Source organism: Paraphaeosphaeria sporulosa (genome assembly GCF_001642045.1).
Source record: "Paraphaeosphaeria sporulosa strain AP3s5-JAC2a unplaced genomic scaffold CC84scaffold_8, whole genome shotgun sequence".
In the NCBI taxonomy this organism is placed as follows: domain Eukaryota; kingdom Fungi; phylum Ascomycota; class Dothideomycetes; order Pleosporales; family Didymosphaeriaceae; genus Paraphaeosphaeria; species Paraphaeosphaeria sporulosa.
In genome coordinates, this window is record NW_017253367.1 from 1013554 (window position 1) to 1027748 (window position 14195).

At 54.3% G+C, this 14195-nt stretch overlaps 6 protein-coding genes across 6 annotated transcripts; 3 read left to right on the plus strand and 3 right to left on the minus strand.

Annotated features, from left to right (window-relative positions):
• The first annotated feature begins 469 nt into the window (after positions 1-469).
• Positions 470-2658, plus strand: CC84DRAFT_1166691 (Myo-inositol-1-phosphate synthase). The gene is made up of 3 exons (XM_018179026.1): positions 470-641; positions 700-2299; positions 2348-2658. Exons 2-3 carry the CDS (start codon positions 818-820, stop codon positions 2480-2482), a joined length of 1617 nt encoding a protein of 538 aa, XP_018033260.1. The 5' UTR covers positions 470-641; positions 700-817; the 3' UTR covers positions 2483-2658.
• Positions 2659-3112: 454 nt separating this feature from the next.
• Positions 3113-4683, plus strand: CC84DRAFT_1261574 (uncharacterized protein; the record flags this gene model as incomplete). Its single annotated transcript, XM_018185076.1, has 3 exons — positions 3113-3719; positions 3802-4367; positions 4450-4683. 3 exons carry the CDS (start codon positions 3113-3115, stop codon positions 4681-4683), a joined length of 1407 nt encoding a protein of 468 aa, XP_018033261.1.
• Positions 4684-4787: 104 nt separating this feature from the next.
• On the minus strand, positions 4788-7168 carry CC84DRAFT_1166692 (uncharacterized protein). The gene is made up of 4 exons (XM_018179027.1): positions 6681-7168; positions 6007-6567; positions 5626-5953; positions 4788-5572 (listed from the first exon to the last, which is right to left on the minus strand). The coding sequence occupies exons 1-4, from the start codon at positions 6826-6828 to the stop codon at positions 5098-5100; spliced, it is 1512 nt and encodes a 503-aa protein (XP_018033262.1). The 5' UTR covers positions 6829-7168; the 3' UTR covers positions 4788-5097.
• A 288-nt stretch (positions 7169-7456) lies between these two features.
• On the minus strand, positions 7457-11000 carry CC84DRAFT_1097521 (phosphatidylserine decarboxylase proenzyme; the record flags this gene model as incomplete). The annotated part of the gene is made up of 6 exons (XM_018174716.1): positions 7457-7627; positions 7675-8426; positions 8477-9961; positions 9997-10660; positions 10733-10777; positions 10827-11000. The coding sequence occupies 6 exons, from the start codon at positions 10998-11000 to the stop codon at positions 7457-7459; spliced, it is 3291 nt and encodes a 1096-aa protein (XP_018033263.1).
• A 1342-nt stretch (positions 11001-12342) lies between these two features.
• On the plus strand, positions 12343-12677 carry CC84DRAFT_937375 (uncharacterized protein). The gene has a single exon (XM_018187916.1). The coding sequence runs from the start codon at positions 12414-12416 to the stop codon at positions 12588-12590; it is 177 nt and encodes a 58-aa protein (XP_018033264.1). The 5' UTR covers positions 12343-12413; the 3' UTR covers positions 12591-12677.
• CC84DRAFT_1166694 (putative hscarg dehydrogenase) lies at positions 12595-13926 on the minus strand. The gene has a single exon (XM_018179028.1). It carries the CDS (start codon positions 13741-13743, stop codon positions 12766-12768), a length of 978 nt encoding a protein of 325 aa, XP_018033265.1. The 5' UTR covers positions 13744-13926; the 3' UTR covers positions 12595-12765.
• Between the last annotated feature and the right edge of the window lie 269 nt (positions 13927-14195).

The window sequence follows — 14195 nt, forward strand, 5'->3', positions numbered from 1 at the left end:
ACTGGAGCTCGACCCCGCGAACGCCATCATCGAGTTTCTGAAAGACTATGTAGCACTGTATATGGCTCTTCTAGGGCTTAACGTGGAGATTTCCTTCTGTTCTATGTGATAAAGTCCCGGCGCTGCCACTGCTGCCGCCGCTTGCTGAGATGGTGCCGTTGTTCCCCAGAGGCATTCAATCTTTGCATCCCTGACGGCTGGTACTCTCGCAACGCGTCTCGATTGGCCTTCTCCACGCGGACGAGCTTCGCTTTCGAAAAGGCGGTGGAGAGGTGTCTAGTGTCTAGCCTGTGCTGTCCGGGTGTCTGCGGACTGTCGTGGGTGTTGGCGCTTCAATTAGCGCAAGCGATAACGCGCCTTCCCGCGAGCAGATATTGTGCGCGGTCGAGAATACCCGAGCCTACCTATAAAGCGCCTCCTCGCAGAGAGTCCACTGCTTCCTCACCTTATACTCTCCAAACTTGCCCCGCTCAATCTCGCTCGTCCAAATATCAACTTACCCCTCCAAAATCACACGCTATCTACACGTTTTGAGGCACTTCGGTTCCCAGTTTACCAACCCCTCACTCAACCTATCGCTCCAAAGAGTATCGTAGGGCCACTGCCCAGATAGTCAACACGTTTTCCAATCTTCTCAACTCGTATGTGGCCCACGCTCTTTTCAATTCTGCTATACAAAACAAACGCTAACTGAACTAGGTCCCACAACACCTTCGCAGGCCGACGCACCTCTCCCTCAGGAGGAGCATCGGATCTTATACTAGCCTTCTAAGCAATCAAATCAGCTTAAAGGCACCGAATCAACTTCTTCATCAAGATGGCCCCTCACGCTGAGGAGTCCGTCGGTTTTGCGAACGGTGGAAGTGGGACAGCGGCTACACCAGCCAAGGATCTTTTTGTTGTGGAGTCTCCGAACGTCGAATACACCGACGAAACCATCAAGTCGAAGTATACTTACCGTACCACGGCCGTTTCCAAGAACGCCAACGGCAAGTATGTGGCTGTCCCCAAGGAGACTCTATACGACTTCAAGGTCGACCGCAAGATCCCCAAGCTCGGTGTCATGCTTATTGGTCTGGGTGGCAACAACGGTACAACTGTGACTGCTGGTATTCTCGCCAACCGCCGCGGTCTCGAGTGGGAGACCAAGGAGGGCAAGCGGGGTGCCAACTACTATGGCTCTGTGATCATGGGATCTACGACCAAGCTCGGTGTCGACAGCGAGACGGGTGCGGACATCAACATCCCGTTCCACGATCTGATGCCTATGGTGCACCCCAACGATCTTGTTATCGGTGGTTGGGACATCAGCGGTCTGAACTTGGCCGAAGCCATGGACCGTGCCAAGGTGCTTGAGCCAACTCTGAAGTCTCTGGTGCGCAAAGAGATGGCTCAGATGAAGCCTCTGCCTAGCATTTACTACCCCGACTTCATTGCGGCCAACCAGGAGGACCGTGCCGACAACCTCATTCCCGGGTCCAAGGCTTCCATGGCTCACATTGAGCAGATCCGTAAGGACATCCGTGAATTCAAGGCTGCCAATGACCTTGACAAGGTCATCGTCCAGTGGACTGCCAATACGGAGCGTTTCGCCGACATTCTGCCTGGAGTCAATGACACTGCCGACAACCTTCTCAAGGCTATCGAGAATGGTCACGAGGAAGTCTCTCCGTCGACTATGTTTGCCGTTGCCTGTATCCTGGACCAGGTTCCTTTCATCAACGGTTCTCCCCAGAACACCTTCGTCCCTGGCGCCATTCAGCTCGCGGAGAAGCACAATGCCTTCATTGGTGGTGACGACTTCAAGTCCGGTCAGACCAAGATGAAGTCTGCTCTCGTGGACTTCTTGATCAACGCGGGTATCAAGCTCACATCCGTTGCTAGCTACAACCATCTCGGCAACAACGACGGCAAGAACCTCAGCTCCCAGAAGCAGTTCCGCTCCAAGGAGATCTCCAAGTCCAACGTTATCGACGACATGGTAGCTGCCAACACTGTCCTGTACAAGGAGGGCGAGCACCCAGACCACACCGTCGTCATCAAGTACATGCCTGCTGTTGGTGACGACAAGCGTGCTCTCGATGAGTACTATGCCGAGATCTTCCTGGGGGGACACCAAACGATTAGCATCTTCAACGTTTGCGAGGATTCGCTTCTGGCCTCCCCCTTAATCATCGACCTGGTCCTCGTCGCCGAGATGATGACACGTATCCAATGGAAGGCCCACGGTGCCGATGCTGCCGATGCGAAGTACGCCGGTTTTCACAGCGTTCTCAGCATCCTGAGCTACATGCTCAAGGTGAGTTTCTCTGCCCTACTATCTTGCTCATGTTGCTGATTCGCGTAGGCTCCCCTTACGCCTCCCGGCACACCTGTCATCAACTCCCTCGCCAAGCAGCGTGCTGCCCTGACGAACATCTTCAGGGCATGTGTTGGCCTTGAGCCAGAAAGTGACATGACTCTTGAGCACAAGCTCTTCTAGATTACCTGATATGATCTGTCTTTCTAGTTTGCTAGGTGGTTCAATGTGTTATCGGTGTATGTGACCGGCAGTACTTGAGCACCCCAAGATGCTCATGTCCATGATTCAACTCATGGCTGGTTTTGCTTTTCCTGGCGGGTAGGCAATTGCCTCTGGTCATTAATTAATTATAGCAGCAGTGAAAATGCAATAAATTGCGCTACTTCTTGCGCTTTATGCTCCTCGCAGTACAATGCCATCTTGCGTGTGCACGTCGTTACATTCTCATATTATCCTTCCCAGTTTCTGATGCGCTGTTCAAGCGATCCGAGTTCGATGTCTTCCGGAGCAAATGGTCGCTCCTGCCGCTACAGTGACTGACTGTCACAGCGCGCCTGCCTCGCGACCTCTTCCACTCTTGCATAACCTCAACAAAATCTCAACCATTGCCATCACACTCTTTCCTCTTCTTTGATCTCGGGATTAAATGCATGACTCTCACTTTGCAACCTTTTGTTGCTCCCACTCGTCCATTCCACCCACCAATTCCCACACCCCACTAGACAACACCTCCTGTGTGGCCCGTTGGTCGCAGCTTGGTGGCGCTTGCCTTCTCACATGCTATATTCTCAGTGCAACCTACCCCAGAAAATGCCGGCCTCATCATCTTCACCAGTCAAAGTCACACCAGGGGACGGCTTCACCCCCGAAGAGCTGCAGGTATCCCCACCAACGAGTACATGGGTGCCTACGCTCGACTATGAAGAAAGTGACATCGCGTCTCTCGAGCCTGGCCCACGCCATCTTGCCCTGATGGGCCGCGTCGTGAATTTCTACGACATGCCTAAGCCTAGTAAGCGACCGAAGGCGGCCCAAGGGTTGGTGAAGATCATGGTAGCGGACGATACAGGCACCATGTTTGTACGGCTATGGTATGCGAAGACCACCTATCCGCTACAGCTAGGTCAACTCGTCACGCTCTGGACAATTCACATCAGTCAAGGAGATGGCCAAGTCGGACTCGCACCGAGTGCGGCGCCGCTCTTCACCAGTATCTTCCCCGAGAACGAACGCAACTGCCACTTCATGATCCACGATCGAAGTGATGATAGGTCAATGTTCAAGAGACCATTTGGGGCGCGTGATAGCCAGGTGTTGCCGGGCCTCATGACACTGAAGTCTTTCGTGGACGGCGGATTTGATATTGATGATTGCAAGCTCATGGTCTGTGTGAGGAGTATCGGACCGAGGAAGAAGTGTAAGTTATACCTCACCCTTGGCTGGATGACATACAGGCGAGATAGGCTCGACATTAGTACTTGATTCTAACCTCGCGGCAGACACCAACAAGAACGGCAGCATTTCAGACCTGATCACTGCTGTTGTATTTGACGATAGCTCCGAAGGTCACCTCACTCTCTACGGCTCAGTCTCAGGATCGGCATCCGCGTGGAAGCCCTATGCAACCGTCCTGCTGATCACCGCTCCGGGTTGGCGAATCGACAAAACGGCAAAGCTATCTCTAAACGCAAACACACGAGTTTTTATCGACCCTTCCATAGCTGAAGCTCGCTATCTCAGGGCACTCGCTCAGCGTCTGACCAAGAAAGAGCATGTCAATCCACCATTCCCTTACGACCTTTTCGACACAAAGGAGGCCGAGCTGTCTACAGTCAAGGTCTTGTATAAGCTGAGTGAAATCGACGAATTCGCAAGGACGAACCCAAGGGAGAAAGCAGTCGGATACATGAGTATTATCGTTACAGAACTCCACATACTTACGAATTATAAGCGCGAGATGCTTATGAGCAACGAATGCTGCGGAAAGCCAATATTTGCGAGCAAAGTGAAGGCTAGGTGCCGCCAGTGCGACAGGGAGTGTACGCTACGCATCAATCCTCGAATAGTAAGCCCCGCTGAGTTACACAAGGATATCTCATAATCATTTGCTTTTTCTTATGTCCAACTCCAACGTTAACAAACCACAGCTCGGTGACGTTATTGACGAGACCGGAACAATCAGCACCGGAAAGCTTATCTTTTCAGATACGGCGTGGGAACAGCTTCTCGGCCGCACCGCCGAGCAGCTCGTGACAGCTTCTCTGGACGTCATCAAGTATCTTGAACAACGGCTCCTGTTCCTCCGCCTGACGTTGGGCTTCGGGATCTACCTGGGGAGCGAGGAGATTGGCAGGCTGGTTGTTTGGTGTGTAAAGATATGAGAGACCGCAAAATTACAAGTACGGGGAGATATATCTTGGATTTGAAAGCCGATGAAGAGCGACGACAATGAACAAAATGATGGCAATACTCAGACAGGTTTGCTCGAGGTAACTTGACTTGTAATGTAGCTGTAACTGCATAGACTTAACACAGAATGGTATACCCGAAGTCCTCCTCTCAACACCAACGCCTGAAATGCATGACAACCTAGCCCAGACCAAACCACCGCAAGAGCACCCAAAATAACAGACTCCACATACGTCATTCGGATACAGAAGAACGCCCACAGCACGCCGCATCAACAGTCATGAGCAACATTCTTTCAGTGGTACTACTCCCGTCACAGTTACGATGTCGCCGGGCCTAGAGACTTCCTACGACTCTTGCACCATATTCGCGGTCCTAGAGACGCCCTACGACTCTTTCAGTACGCCCGCCAGTCCCCGCAGTACATCGCCCACGCCGATCCCTTCACTGCCGACCTTCGCCTTGCTCTCCTTGTCGCGCTCTTCCAGCCGCTTGGACGCAGTGCCCAGCACGCGGTCCGCTACCCGCTCAGCGGTACCCCTGTACTGCTCGATCTTGTGCACGCCGTCTGCGAAGAGGTCGATGTTCGGTTCTAGCGAGAGCGAGAGCTTCTCGAGGTGGAATTGTAATGCGGCGGGTGTTGTGAAAGAGAATGTGGAGGAAGCAGGTTCGGAGGATGTTTTTGCGGGTTGTGGTGGTTGTGAAGTTTGGAGGGCGGCTAGTATGGCGGCTTGTTCGCTATCGAGGAGAGAAGCGTCGATATCGGCGAATGTGGGGGTTCCTGTTTGTGTTGATGGAGGCGCGAGTAAGGCGTTTGGAGCCGCGGCTAAGGCTTCCCAGGCGGCCTTTTCTTCCTCAAGGCTACTCAGTGTCAGTCAAGATTCACAATTATCAGATTTAGGGGGGTGTCATACCGTTTGACCTCTTGTTCAAACTCTTCGAGCGTTGCCTGGTTCTTAACGTTCTGGGGATTTGGCTTTTTCACCACAGTCAGGGGTGCCGTTTCCTCCCTGCTAAACCAATCCGAAAGTTCCGGTTTGCTCGCGAGATCGTCTATAAGCTCTTGCTGGATGGCTCGTGCAGCCATGATGGCATTTGCGTTTTTGACATCTCCTGAAGGCTTCTCTGGCAGCGCTCGTGAGCCGCACCAGGTCAAAAGTTGCTTCATGCGCCGCGGTTCCGGCAGACTTTGCTCGATGTACTTATAGAAATCGCGAACTTCGACCTCAGAGTGCGGTAACGCTGGCACAAATCAGTATGAGCCCTTCAGGGCAGGTGCTCACGCGGACACTTACCATTGGACATTCCGCTGTCGATAAGGGAACTGGCTCTCCTTCCTCTCAGCCCCGTGCTACTCCGCCGATGACCATCTTTGCCACCTTTCCGCATTTCCTTGTTGCGATTGATCACAGGTGTGTCGGCGAAGGGCAACATAATCTTAGTCGCCCCGTCGCGCTTCTTTGCGACATGGAGCCCGTCCAGTTTTGGTGTCTGTGCAGGAGCAGGCGCTGCCTTCCCTTCTGGCTGCGTTTCCGGCGCAGGAGTGGTCTGTCTCTTCTTCACTTTTTCTACTATCGCGGTTTTCTTTGCTCGCTTTGGCGCGGCCTTCGCTGTGTCTGCGCTGCCGTCCATCTGGTCCAAGTGGTCCTTGTCACCTGACAAACGCGCCGACCGCCTTTTCCTCTGCGGTGCCAACTGCTCGAGCTCGGGCTCAGGCGCAGCGAGTGACTTTTTCCTACGCGCTGGTGGAGGCTTGCTTGGTTCTTCGAGTATTGGTTCGGGCGCGGTTTGGGTCTTGGTGGTACGCCTTGATGTGCGACGCGTAAACTGAAAACCGTCGTCATCCTCGTCGTATGCTGCACTCCTGTTAGCTTGTATAGTCCTCGATTCGTAGCTGAATAATGCGATTTGCGCGCAACTGAAGCCCGGAACACCCCGCTCTGCTTTGCAACAGATGCGCCCGACTCACCTGTTTTTGCAGCCTTCCTTGTCGCGCCATTGGTCCTCTTTGCCGTTGCGGTCACTTCGGTCTTTACCCTCTTCACAACAGGCGCATCGTCGTCATCGAATGCGGTTCTGGCGCTCCTCCGTCGCGCAGTCGCGCGGTTTGTGGCCATCGGTAGCGATTGCAGAGGAGATCTCGCGAACACAGCTGTCATGAGTCCGGTTGCTACGTGGTTGTTGGTGGGTGCGGAGAGCGAAGCGCGTGCATGGGCTGTGCGCGGCAACAACACGCGCACGTCGGCGAGTTCGGGTGGTGCGTGGATATGATATTCGATCGTTTCGTATGGCTCGGGCGTAGGAATTGGCGAATAATGCGTATACTGCTCGGGCGCGTCAAAGGGTGGTGTCGGCAGTCGCACACGGGCTAGGATTGTAGTGGGCGTGCGTCAAGTGTAAACACGGGCGGCTTCCTTGACCAAACTCCTTGGCGCCGGCCTAGGTCAGCTGACTAGCCGGGGAATATGCACGTGACCATGTGGGTACACTAAATCAACCACTTTCTCGCTCTGGGCAACACTCCTATCGTTGTTACAAGTCTAGAAAAGCTGCAGGCCCAGCTTCAAATTCAACATATAACTACAGCTATCCAAGGTTGCTATGCCGTCATGTACCCAACGCCCGGAGAGAGCAGCATCCCAAAGCCGCGGTCAATCCTGTATGCTATCGTGTGTGCCTTCATCATGTCGTTACGCCTGTACACTCAAATATCCCCCCTACGGCTAAGCAATACTAAGGAAACAACTACTGGAAGCCTGCGCCCGGCATCGGACCCTGGACTCCCTCTGGCGCCAGACTGCCCTCGATACGACGTTTTGCGTCTTGCTTCTCTTCGTGCGTAGGGTTCTCCTTGCGCATATCAGGCGTGTAAGAAGCTCTGTTGGGGCTATGACCAATGGACATGCCAACACGAACCTATATGTGTTAGTTGAAGGTTCTGTAACACGAATAAAAAGACTTACGAGAGTTTCCAAAGCCGCTTTAGAGTTGTCGACCAGGTCCTCGTCGTACCGCATCTGGCCTGGCTCAAAAAGCAACAGAAGTGTGCTTCCACCAAACTTGAAGTAGCCCAATTCCTCAGCTCGCTTGACCTGGTCTCCTTTGCTGCGTGTGATGACGGTGCTTCCGACCATCATCGCGCCAATACAGATTACCATGACCCGTCCATGGGCTACTGAATCAATGGGTACACAGACGCGGACATTCTCGCCGTACACGTCGAGCGCCGAGCGAATAGCCATGGGGTTTACGGTGTAGTACTCACCCTCGATGGTCTTTGGTTCGTCCATGACACCATCGACAGGGATGTGGAAGCGGTGGTAATCCTGCGGTGCGAGGCGGAAGATACCGAGAGATCCTCCTGCATAGCGCTTCGCGTCCTCAGGGTAGGCATCGCCCAACAATCGTTGAACTGTGAACTCACGACCCTTGACCCATATCGCCTGAGCTGCATCTAAGGTGTTGAAGACCACAGACCGACAGTCCGCAGGAGAAACAATGACTCTAGGATCTTCAGGAGCCGAACACGGTCGCGCCCCGGGCTTCAAAGCTCGATAGAAGAACTCGTTAAAGTTCTTGAAGTCCGAGATCGAGAGCAGAACCTCAGACATGTCAAGCTGATGGAAGGCAACAAAGCCCTCAATCTCTCTCGCCGATGCAGGATCATCGTACTTCCGGCCTTGCTTGAAACTAAGGGATCGCAGCAGCTTTCGAACTGGCTGAGGTCAGCATCGCTCCCCGTGTGCACCTTATTAGGATACTTACTTCGTTTTTTCTCCATATTGTTCGCCTTGAGACCCTTGTAGAGCAGACGGATACCGAGTCTCACATATACACTCATGCGCTCCTCGTTAATCTGTCCCGTAAGGCGGTCCTGAACAAGGATATTGGCCGAATTGGCTCCGAGTTTGTATCCGCCATAGGAGATCTTTGTGATGACCTTCGAGTACCACTTGCGCTGCGCCTGGCTTGCAGTAACGAAACCGGCCATGACAATGTTGTTGACTTGCCGCCAATCCTGACTAGCGCAGGTAGCGACATGGGTGATGATGTCGGCATCTGATTTCTTGTTCAGACGTGGTTGGTGGCAAATAGGACATTCTCGGATCTCAATGACATGTTCTTCGCCCTTCTCATCTGCCAGGTCATCTCCGGGCAGGACGTCGCCTTCCTCTCCCTCAACGCCAAGGTGGTCGGTTTCCAGTGCTGGTATCGATGTTTGAGAGGGGTGCGCGTTTAGTGGCGTTTGTGTGCCCGAGGTAAGAGAAGGCGTTTGTGTGCCCGATGCAAATAGGTCGCTGCTTGAAGCTGTAAGGTGTCCAAACGAGCCCTTCTTAGCGTCTCGCTCTTCGACGCGCTGCAGCTGCTCCTCCAAGCACATCACTGCTTGGTCAAAGGTGAGCACCTCGTCGCCATTATGCTCTCCTGAGAACTTCCGGAAAAAGCCATCAATCGTGGATTCGTGGAGAGTCGAGCCCAAAGTGTCCAGCATGGTGGTAATCTCAACCTTGTCGATCAGACCACTGTCGTCAGCATCATACTGCTTGAGCATAGCCCTCCAGAATTGTTGACGCAACGCCTTGTAAGGAAGATACTTAGCTTTGATGTACAAGGTAGGGCTATGTTTCGCCTCCCAACGCTCTTTGTTCTTCATCTCCAAGGGCAGAGTGTACATCTTGAGGTCCTGGTCATCTACTGCTGCTGGATCCACGTTTACTGCGGGAATGCTAGGAGCGGCTTGTCCATTATTCTCAGCTCCAGATGTTTGCGGAACGCTCGTCGGAGGTGGCGCCAAGCTACCATTTGAATCCTTCCCTGATAATGAGCCGGCTGAGTTCTCCTTGCGCAGACTGGGTCGACCAAGGCGGGAAAGACTATGAGTGGATGACGATCGAGACATTGGAAGCCGGAAGCGCGATCTCCTAGCTTCACTCGCTTCTGCTGAGAGGCCCGGAGAATCAGACGGCTCGGGCAGCTTGTAGAGGCCGGTTGTAGGGTCAGCTTCGGGGGCCACGGAAACCGCCTTTTCGACCGGAAAGTTGACTGTTCCGACGTAGTCATTGCCAGAGAACTTGTCCTTGTCTATGACTGTGAAGCTGACCGAATAGTTTGTTTCGTGCCTGAGAACTTGGAAAACGAGTTTCTCGTCAAACACGGGGTTCAGGTTATGGCGGATGGTCTTTGTGCGATAAGTCTTCTTTCCGAGCGAGGTGACGACGAACGGATCCATGTCGAAAGAGGTGCGAGTGACTGTAGCACGTTAGCCTATGATTTTCGCCCGCAACACGTGCACTTGCCATTCTTCTCAGGAGGCAGATCAGTGACCTTGCTAATCTCCAAGAAAAGCACACCCGCCACCTCAGTCTTCTCCGAGAACTCGTAGCTGCGGAGCTTGTTCGCCTTCTTTCTCAGTCTTGCCAATCGAAGCTTTCTGCGCCGCTTCTCTCTCTTCTCTGCCTTCTTGCTCTCGTCGAACGCCTCGTCTGAACTTTCTTCCTCGTCGGCCTCTTCATCGTTCTCTGCGCTTTCGGTTCGGAGCAAAAATTCGTCGTCGTCATCGTCGGGGCTGGGCGTCTGCGAGGTGAAAGCCATGAGCTTCTGGATGAGCTCGTCGTTGGAGGCATTGGGATTGCTCGCGTCGGCGAGGGAGAATTGGATCTGGATTTCGCCCGTGACCACTGCTTTCTTCTTTCCAGTACGCCTCGACTCGAGTGGGAACCACTTGGGCCCTTGCACTGCTTGTCCGCTCTGGAAGACATCCTCGACTATGACGTCAAACTCGCCCATGTAGTCCTTTCCAAAGCGGTCCTTGTCCCAGCAGCAAGCCTCGAGCAGCATGCTCTGCGTGCCGACTATGGGGAATTCGAGCGTGGTGTTCCATTCTGGATTCAGGGTCTTGTTGATGGGTGGCGTGGCTTCGCGCGCGTCTCCGACGTTCAGGACAAGGTACTGCCGGGCTCGCGGTCAGCTACAGCTGGCACTGCGACGGGTCGCACAAATTGGCCATCGGGAGGCACTTACAGGGTCAGAGGTGCCGCTCCTGTCCTTCGCAGCGAGGTTGCGGCCCTGCAGCGGTGGTTAGCGCAGGTGCAGCTCTCCGCGGGGTAGTGCACACCTGAATAACATTGGCGCGCAGCACCAGGCCAGGCTTGCTGTTCTCGTTCATTGCGGCGCGTCTGGGGCTCACGGCGCGGCTGGTGGGGACGCTCGTAGGTGCCGAGTTTGTGCTGTTGTTGTGCTTCAGGCGGACCGGCAGCGACAGCTTGGTCGTAAAGGCTGGACGCGGCATGCTTGTCGACGTAACTAGGCCGCATAAACGGGCCCTACGGGTCGGTGGCTGTGTGGTGGCCAAGGACGCTTGGTTCGCGCCAGCTTTCTTGTGACTCGGGAAGTGCGGATCAATACATGCAGCGGAACGAAGGCGACGTATGTGAGCTGAGGGTCGTATGCCCGTCCTCGCGAGGAGCCGAGAGGACAGATGGGACAGTACGAGGATGGGGATTGCGGCTTGGGCCGAGGCGTGCCTCTTACTAGCTCGCGCCGTCGAGGAGCTCGCGCAGACGGGGAAAGCGGATCTCAGGCTGAGCGGGCGATTGATGGCGGCTGTTGCGATTGATTGCACCAGGTGTGGAACGCGCTCCAGATATGACGCAGGGCACGCCGGAAGGTGCGGCTTGTTCTTGAGGAATCTGCGACTGTTGCAGGAGAATGGGCAATGAAGAGCAATGGCTCGCCCGGCACAACACAGTGTCGACCTCCCTGACGCGCAGGCTTGTATATTTAGCAAACTGGAGCCTCTGGCGCCTTGCGGCGACGCTCTGATTCTCCTGAAACGCTGTCTTTAATTCGCGGCGCCAAAAGCGAGGGTCACAGCACGATCCCAGGCCGCTTTGGCCCCATTCACCGACCAGATCAAGATCCATTTCCTGGCAGTACCGCCTCCTGTCCATGTCCCCTCGACCGGCCGGCCGCGGCCTGTCACACGCAGGAAAATCCCGCATCTAGAGGGGAAGCTGGACATGAAAGCTCTTTGGGGAAGCCACCAGTTGCGGCCCAACACATCCCCCGCCCGCATCACCTATACTCGGTTCATGTGGCTTCCAAGGTTTGTTCCAGCCATGGATCATGTTACGAGAAGCCGCCCAGAGCGAGACAGCTACTTCTCCCTCGATTGGCTTAGGCTGGCGTAGCACATCAGCACCGGCGACGATCGAATTGATACTCAGCCTTGTCTCATGATAATTTCGTCTTACTTGCCCCATCTCCTTCAGCCCTTTAGCATCGGTTCAACGAGTGGTGGCGGTGCAACCCCGATAGTATACCTGTTATTGTTGGTTATTGCGTATACTGTGTAATTATGTACTGTAAAGAAGTGCCGATATACACCATGTCACTTCAGGAACGCCGCATCTGTAATTTGCTGTATGCGTGCATGCACTGCATGGGAGATCCGCAAGTGGGCCGCCCAGCCCACCAGACATCCACCAACCATCGCCGCCTAGACCCAAGCCTTCGTGGCGGCGTCATGCCATACAATCACAGAATGGTGCCCGTGGAGCGGAGCGGAGCGGGCGGGTCCCAGAATGTCGCTAAATCCTACCGACCTTCCGTGCCGATCCCGTGCCTCTGGGAAGGAGCACAACACCACGGCAACGTTGTGCCGTGTAGTCCTGATTGCCCTTTTGAATCATGTTGCAACGGTATGTGTCACTTACTCAGCATAGAACTCGAGCACCGATGTATGCCCTTCCAATGGCGTTCCGCTCAATGCACAAATAAAAGCGACTGCTGCGAAGTGCCTAGAGAGTATGCCGATAGATGTATGGAACAGCGAGTTACTGTTTTACAGAGCCACTCCGGACATCACTTGAACCAGTAAAATTGGAAATCCGGAAACGAAATACACCTATGGCAAGGTTTACGCAACCACCGGCTCACCGAGTCTCCTCTGCAAGAAGGCCTACCTACTCCGATCAATGAATTCCATGCTTCAGATGATCATCCGATGAACCCTTCCTCCAGCCCTCTCACCCGCCTCTACTCACTTCGCAACGTCAAAAAGGCTCCGTCTCTAAGAACTTCTCCAAGCCCATCAACTCACCCTCTCCACGCACACTCTCCACCGCCCATTTTACACCCTCCTCCTCTCCCTCTCCAAAATACCCCCCAAATTCTTCAGCATACCGATACGCCTCCTCCAAAAAGTCTCTCATCCCCTCTGCCGGCGCCATTTTCCTCCACTCCTCCCACCCACACTGCCTAAACCTAATCTCCACCCCCGCACTTTTCCCTAGACACTGCGCAACCTCCGCCCACGAATACCTGCCCTGGGCAGCACACACCCGCCTTCCCCCAAACCTCTGAGGATCCCTTAACATCGCGCCCACAAACTTACCCACATCCTCCCTCGCCGCAATAAGCGGGATCCTAAACGCCGAACTATTCGGCCTACACAGCGTCCACACTTCCTCCTCCCCTTCCACCTCCCGCCTTGGCTTCGCCCACCCTTGCGCCGCAAAATTCTCCATAAACGCTCCAGGACAGATAAAAGCGCTGTTCATCCCGTCCACTTCCATCCCACGGATGTACTTCTCCGCTTCCGCTTTACCGTCAAACGGCGCTACCGCCGTGTACTTCCCCTTCGAGATCTCACGCACAGAGGGCAGCGTGCTGAAGATGAAGAATCGTACACCCGCAGCGAGCGCCGCGTCGGCGATGCGCTTGCCGTTTTCTACCTCGAACGCGAAGGCGGAGGTGCCACGGGGCGCGCTGGGGGAGGAGTATGGCGGCGTCATGGCGAAGACGGCGTGTGAGCCTTGCAGGGCGCGGTCTAGCGAGGCGCGGTCGAGGACGTCGGCTGAGATGACGTCCACGCCTTTGGCTTTGAGACGTTGGGCTGCGTGCGAGGTTGGGTCGCGGGTGAGGGCACGGATGGTGTACTGGGCGCTGAGGATAGGATCGTGGAGGACGTGGTGGATAACCGAGGAGCCTTGGTGGCCTGTGGCACCGAAGACGGCGAGGAGTTTGGACATTGTGGAAGAACGGGGAGGTGTAACCATTTGGTGGGATAAATAGGAGACAATGAATTCAGAATAATTGTGTCATGCCGAAGGAATAAGGACGGTAGCACTTTATCACACGTTTCCCACATGAGAGCTAATGTACATCATGCTCATCCCATCATCTCAATTACCAATCTCGTTTCGGTGTTTCGGTGTTTCGGTGTTAGTTCGAGTGATGCAAGTGCAACTTAATCCTTCACGTAGAAATTAATCGAACGGAGCTCACCTCCTCATCAGATCCGATAACCTGTATTGCAGGGCAGGAATTCGGACGTGATGAGGACCCGAATTCCTTCTTCTTACGGCTCGGAACGCTTGGCACTCAAACCAGTCCTGCCACTCTTGCGTTACCCATACTGAGAATCGAGTACGTTGCGTTACGCATGCGGAGCGGTGCCCAAGATGTTAGCCAGGCGCCGCAG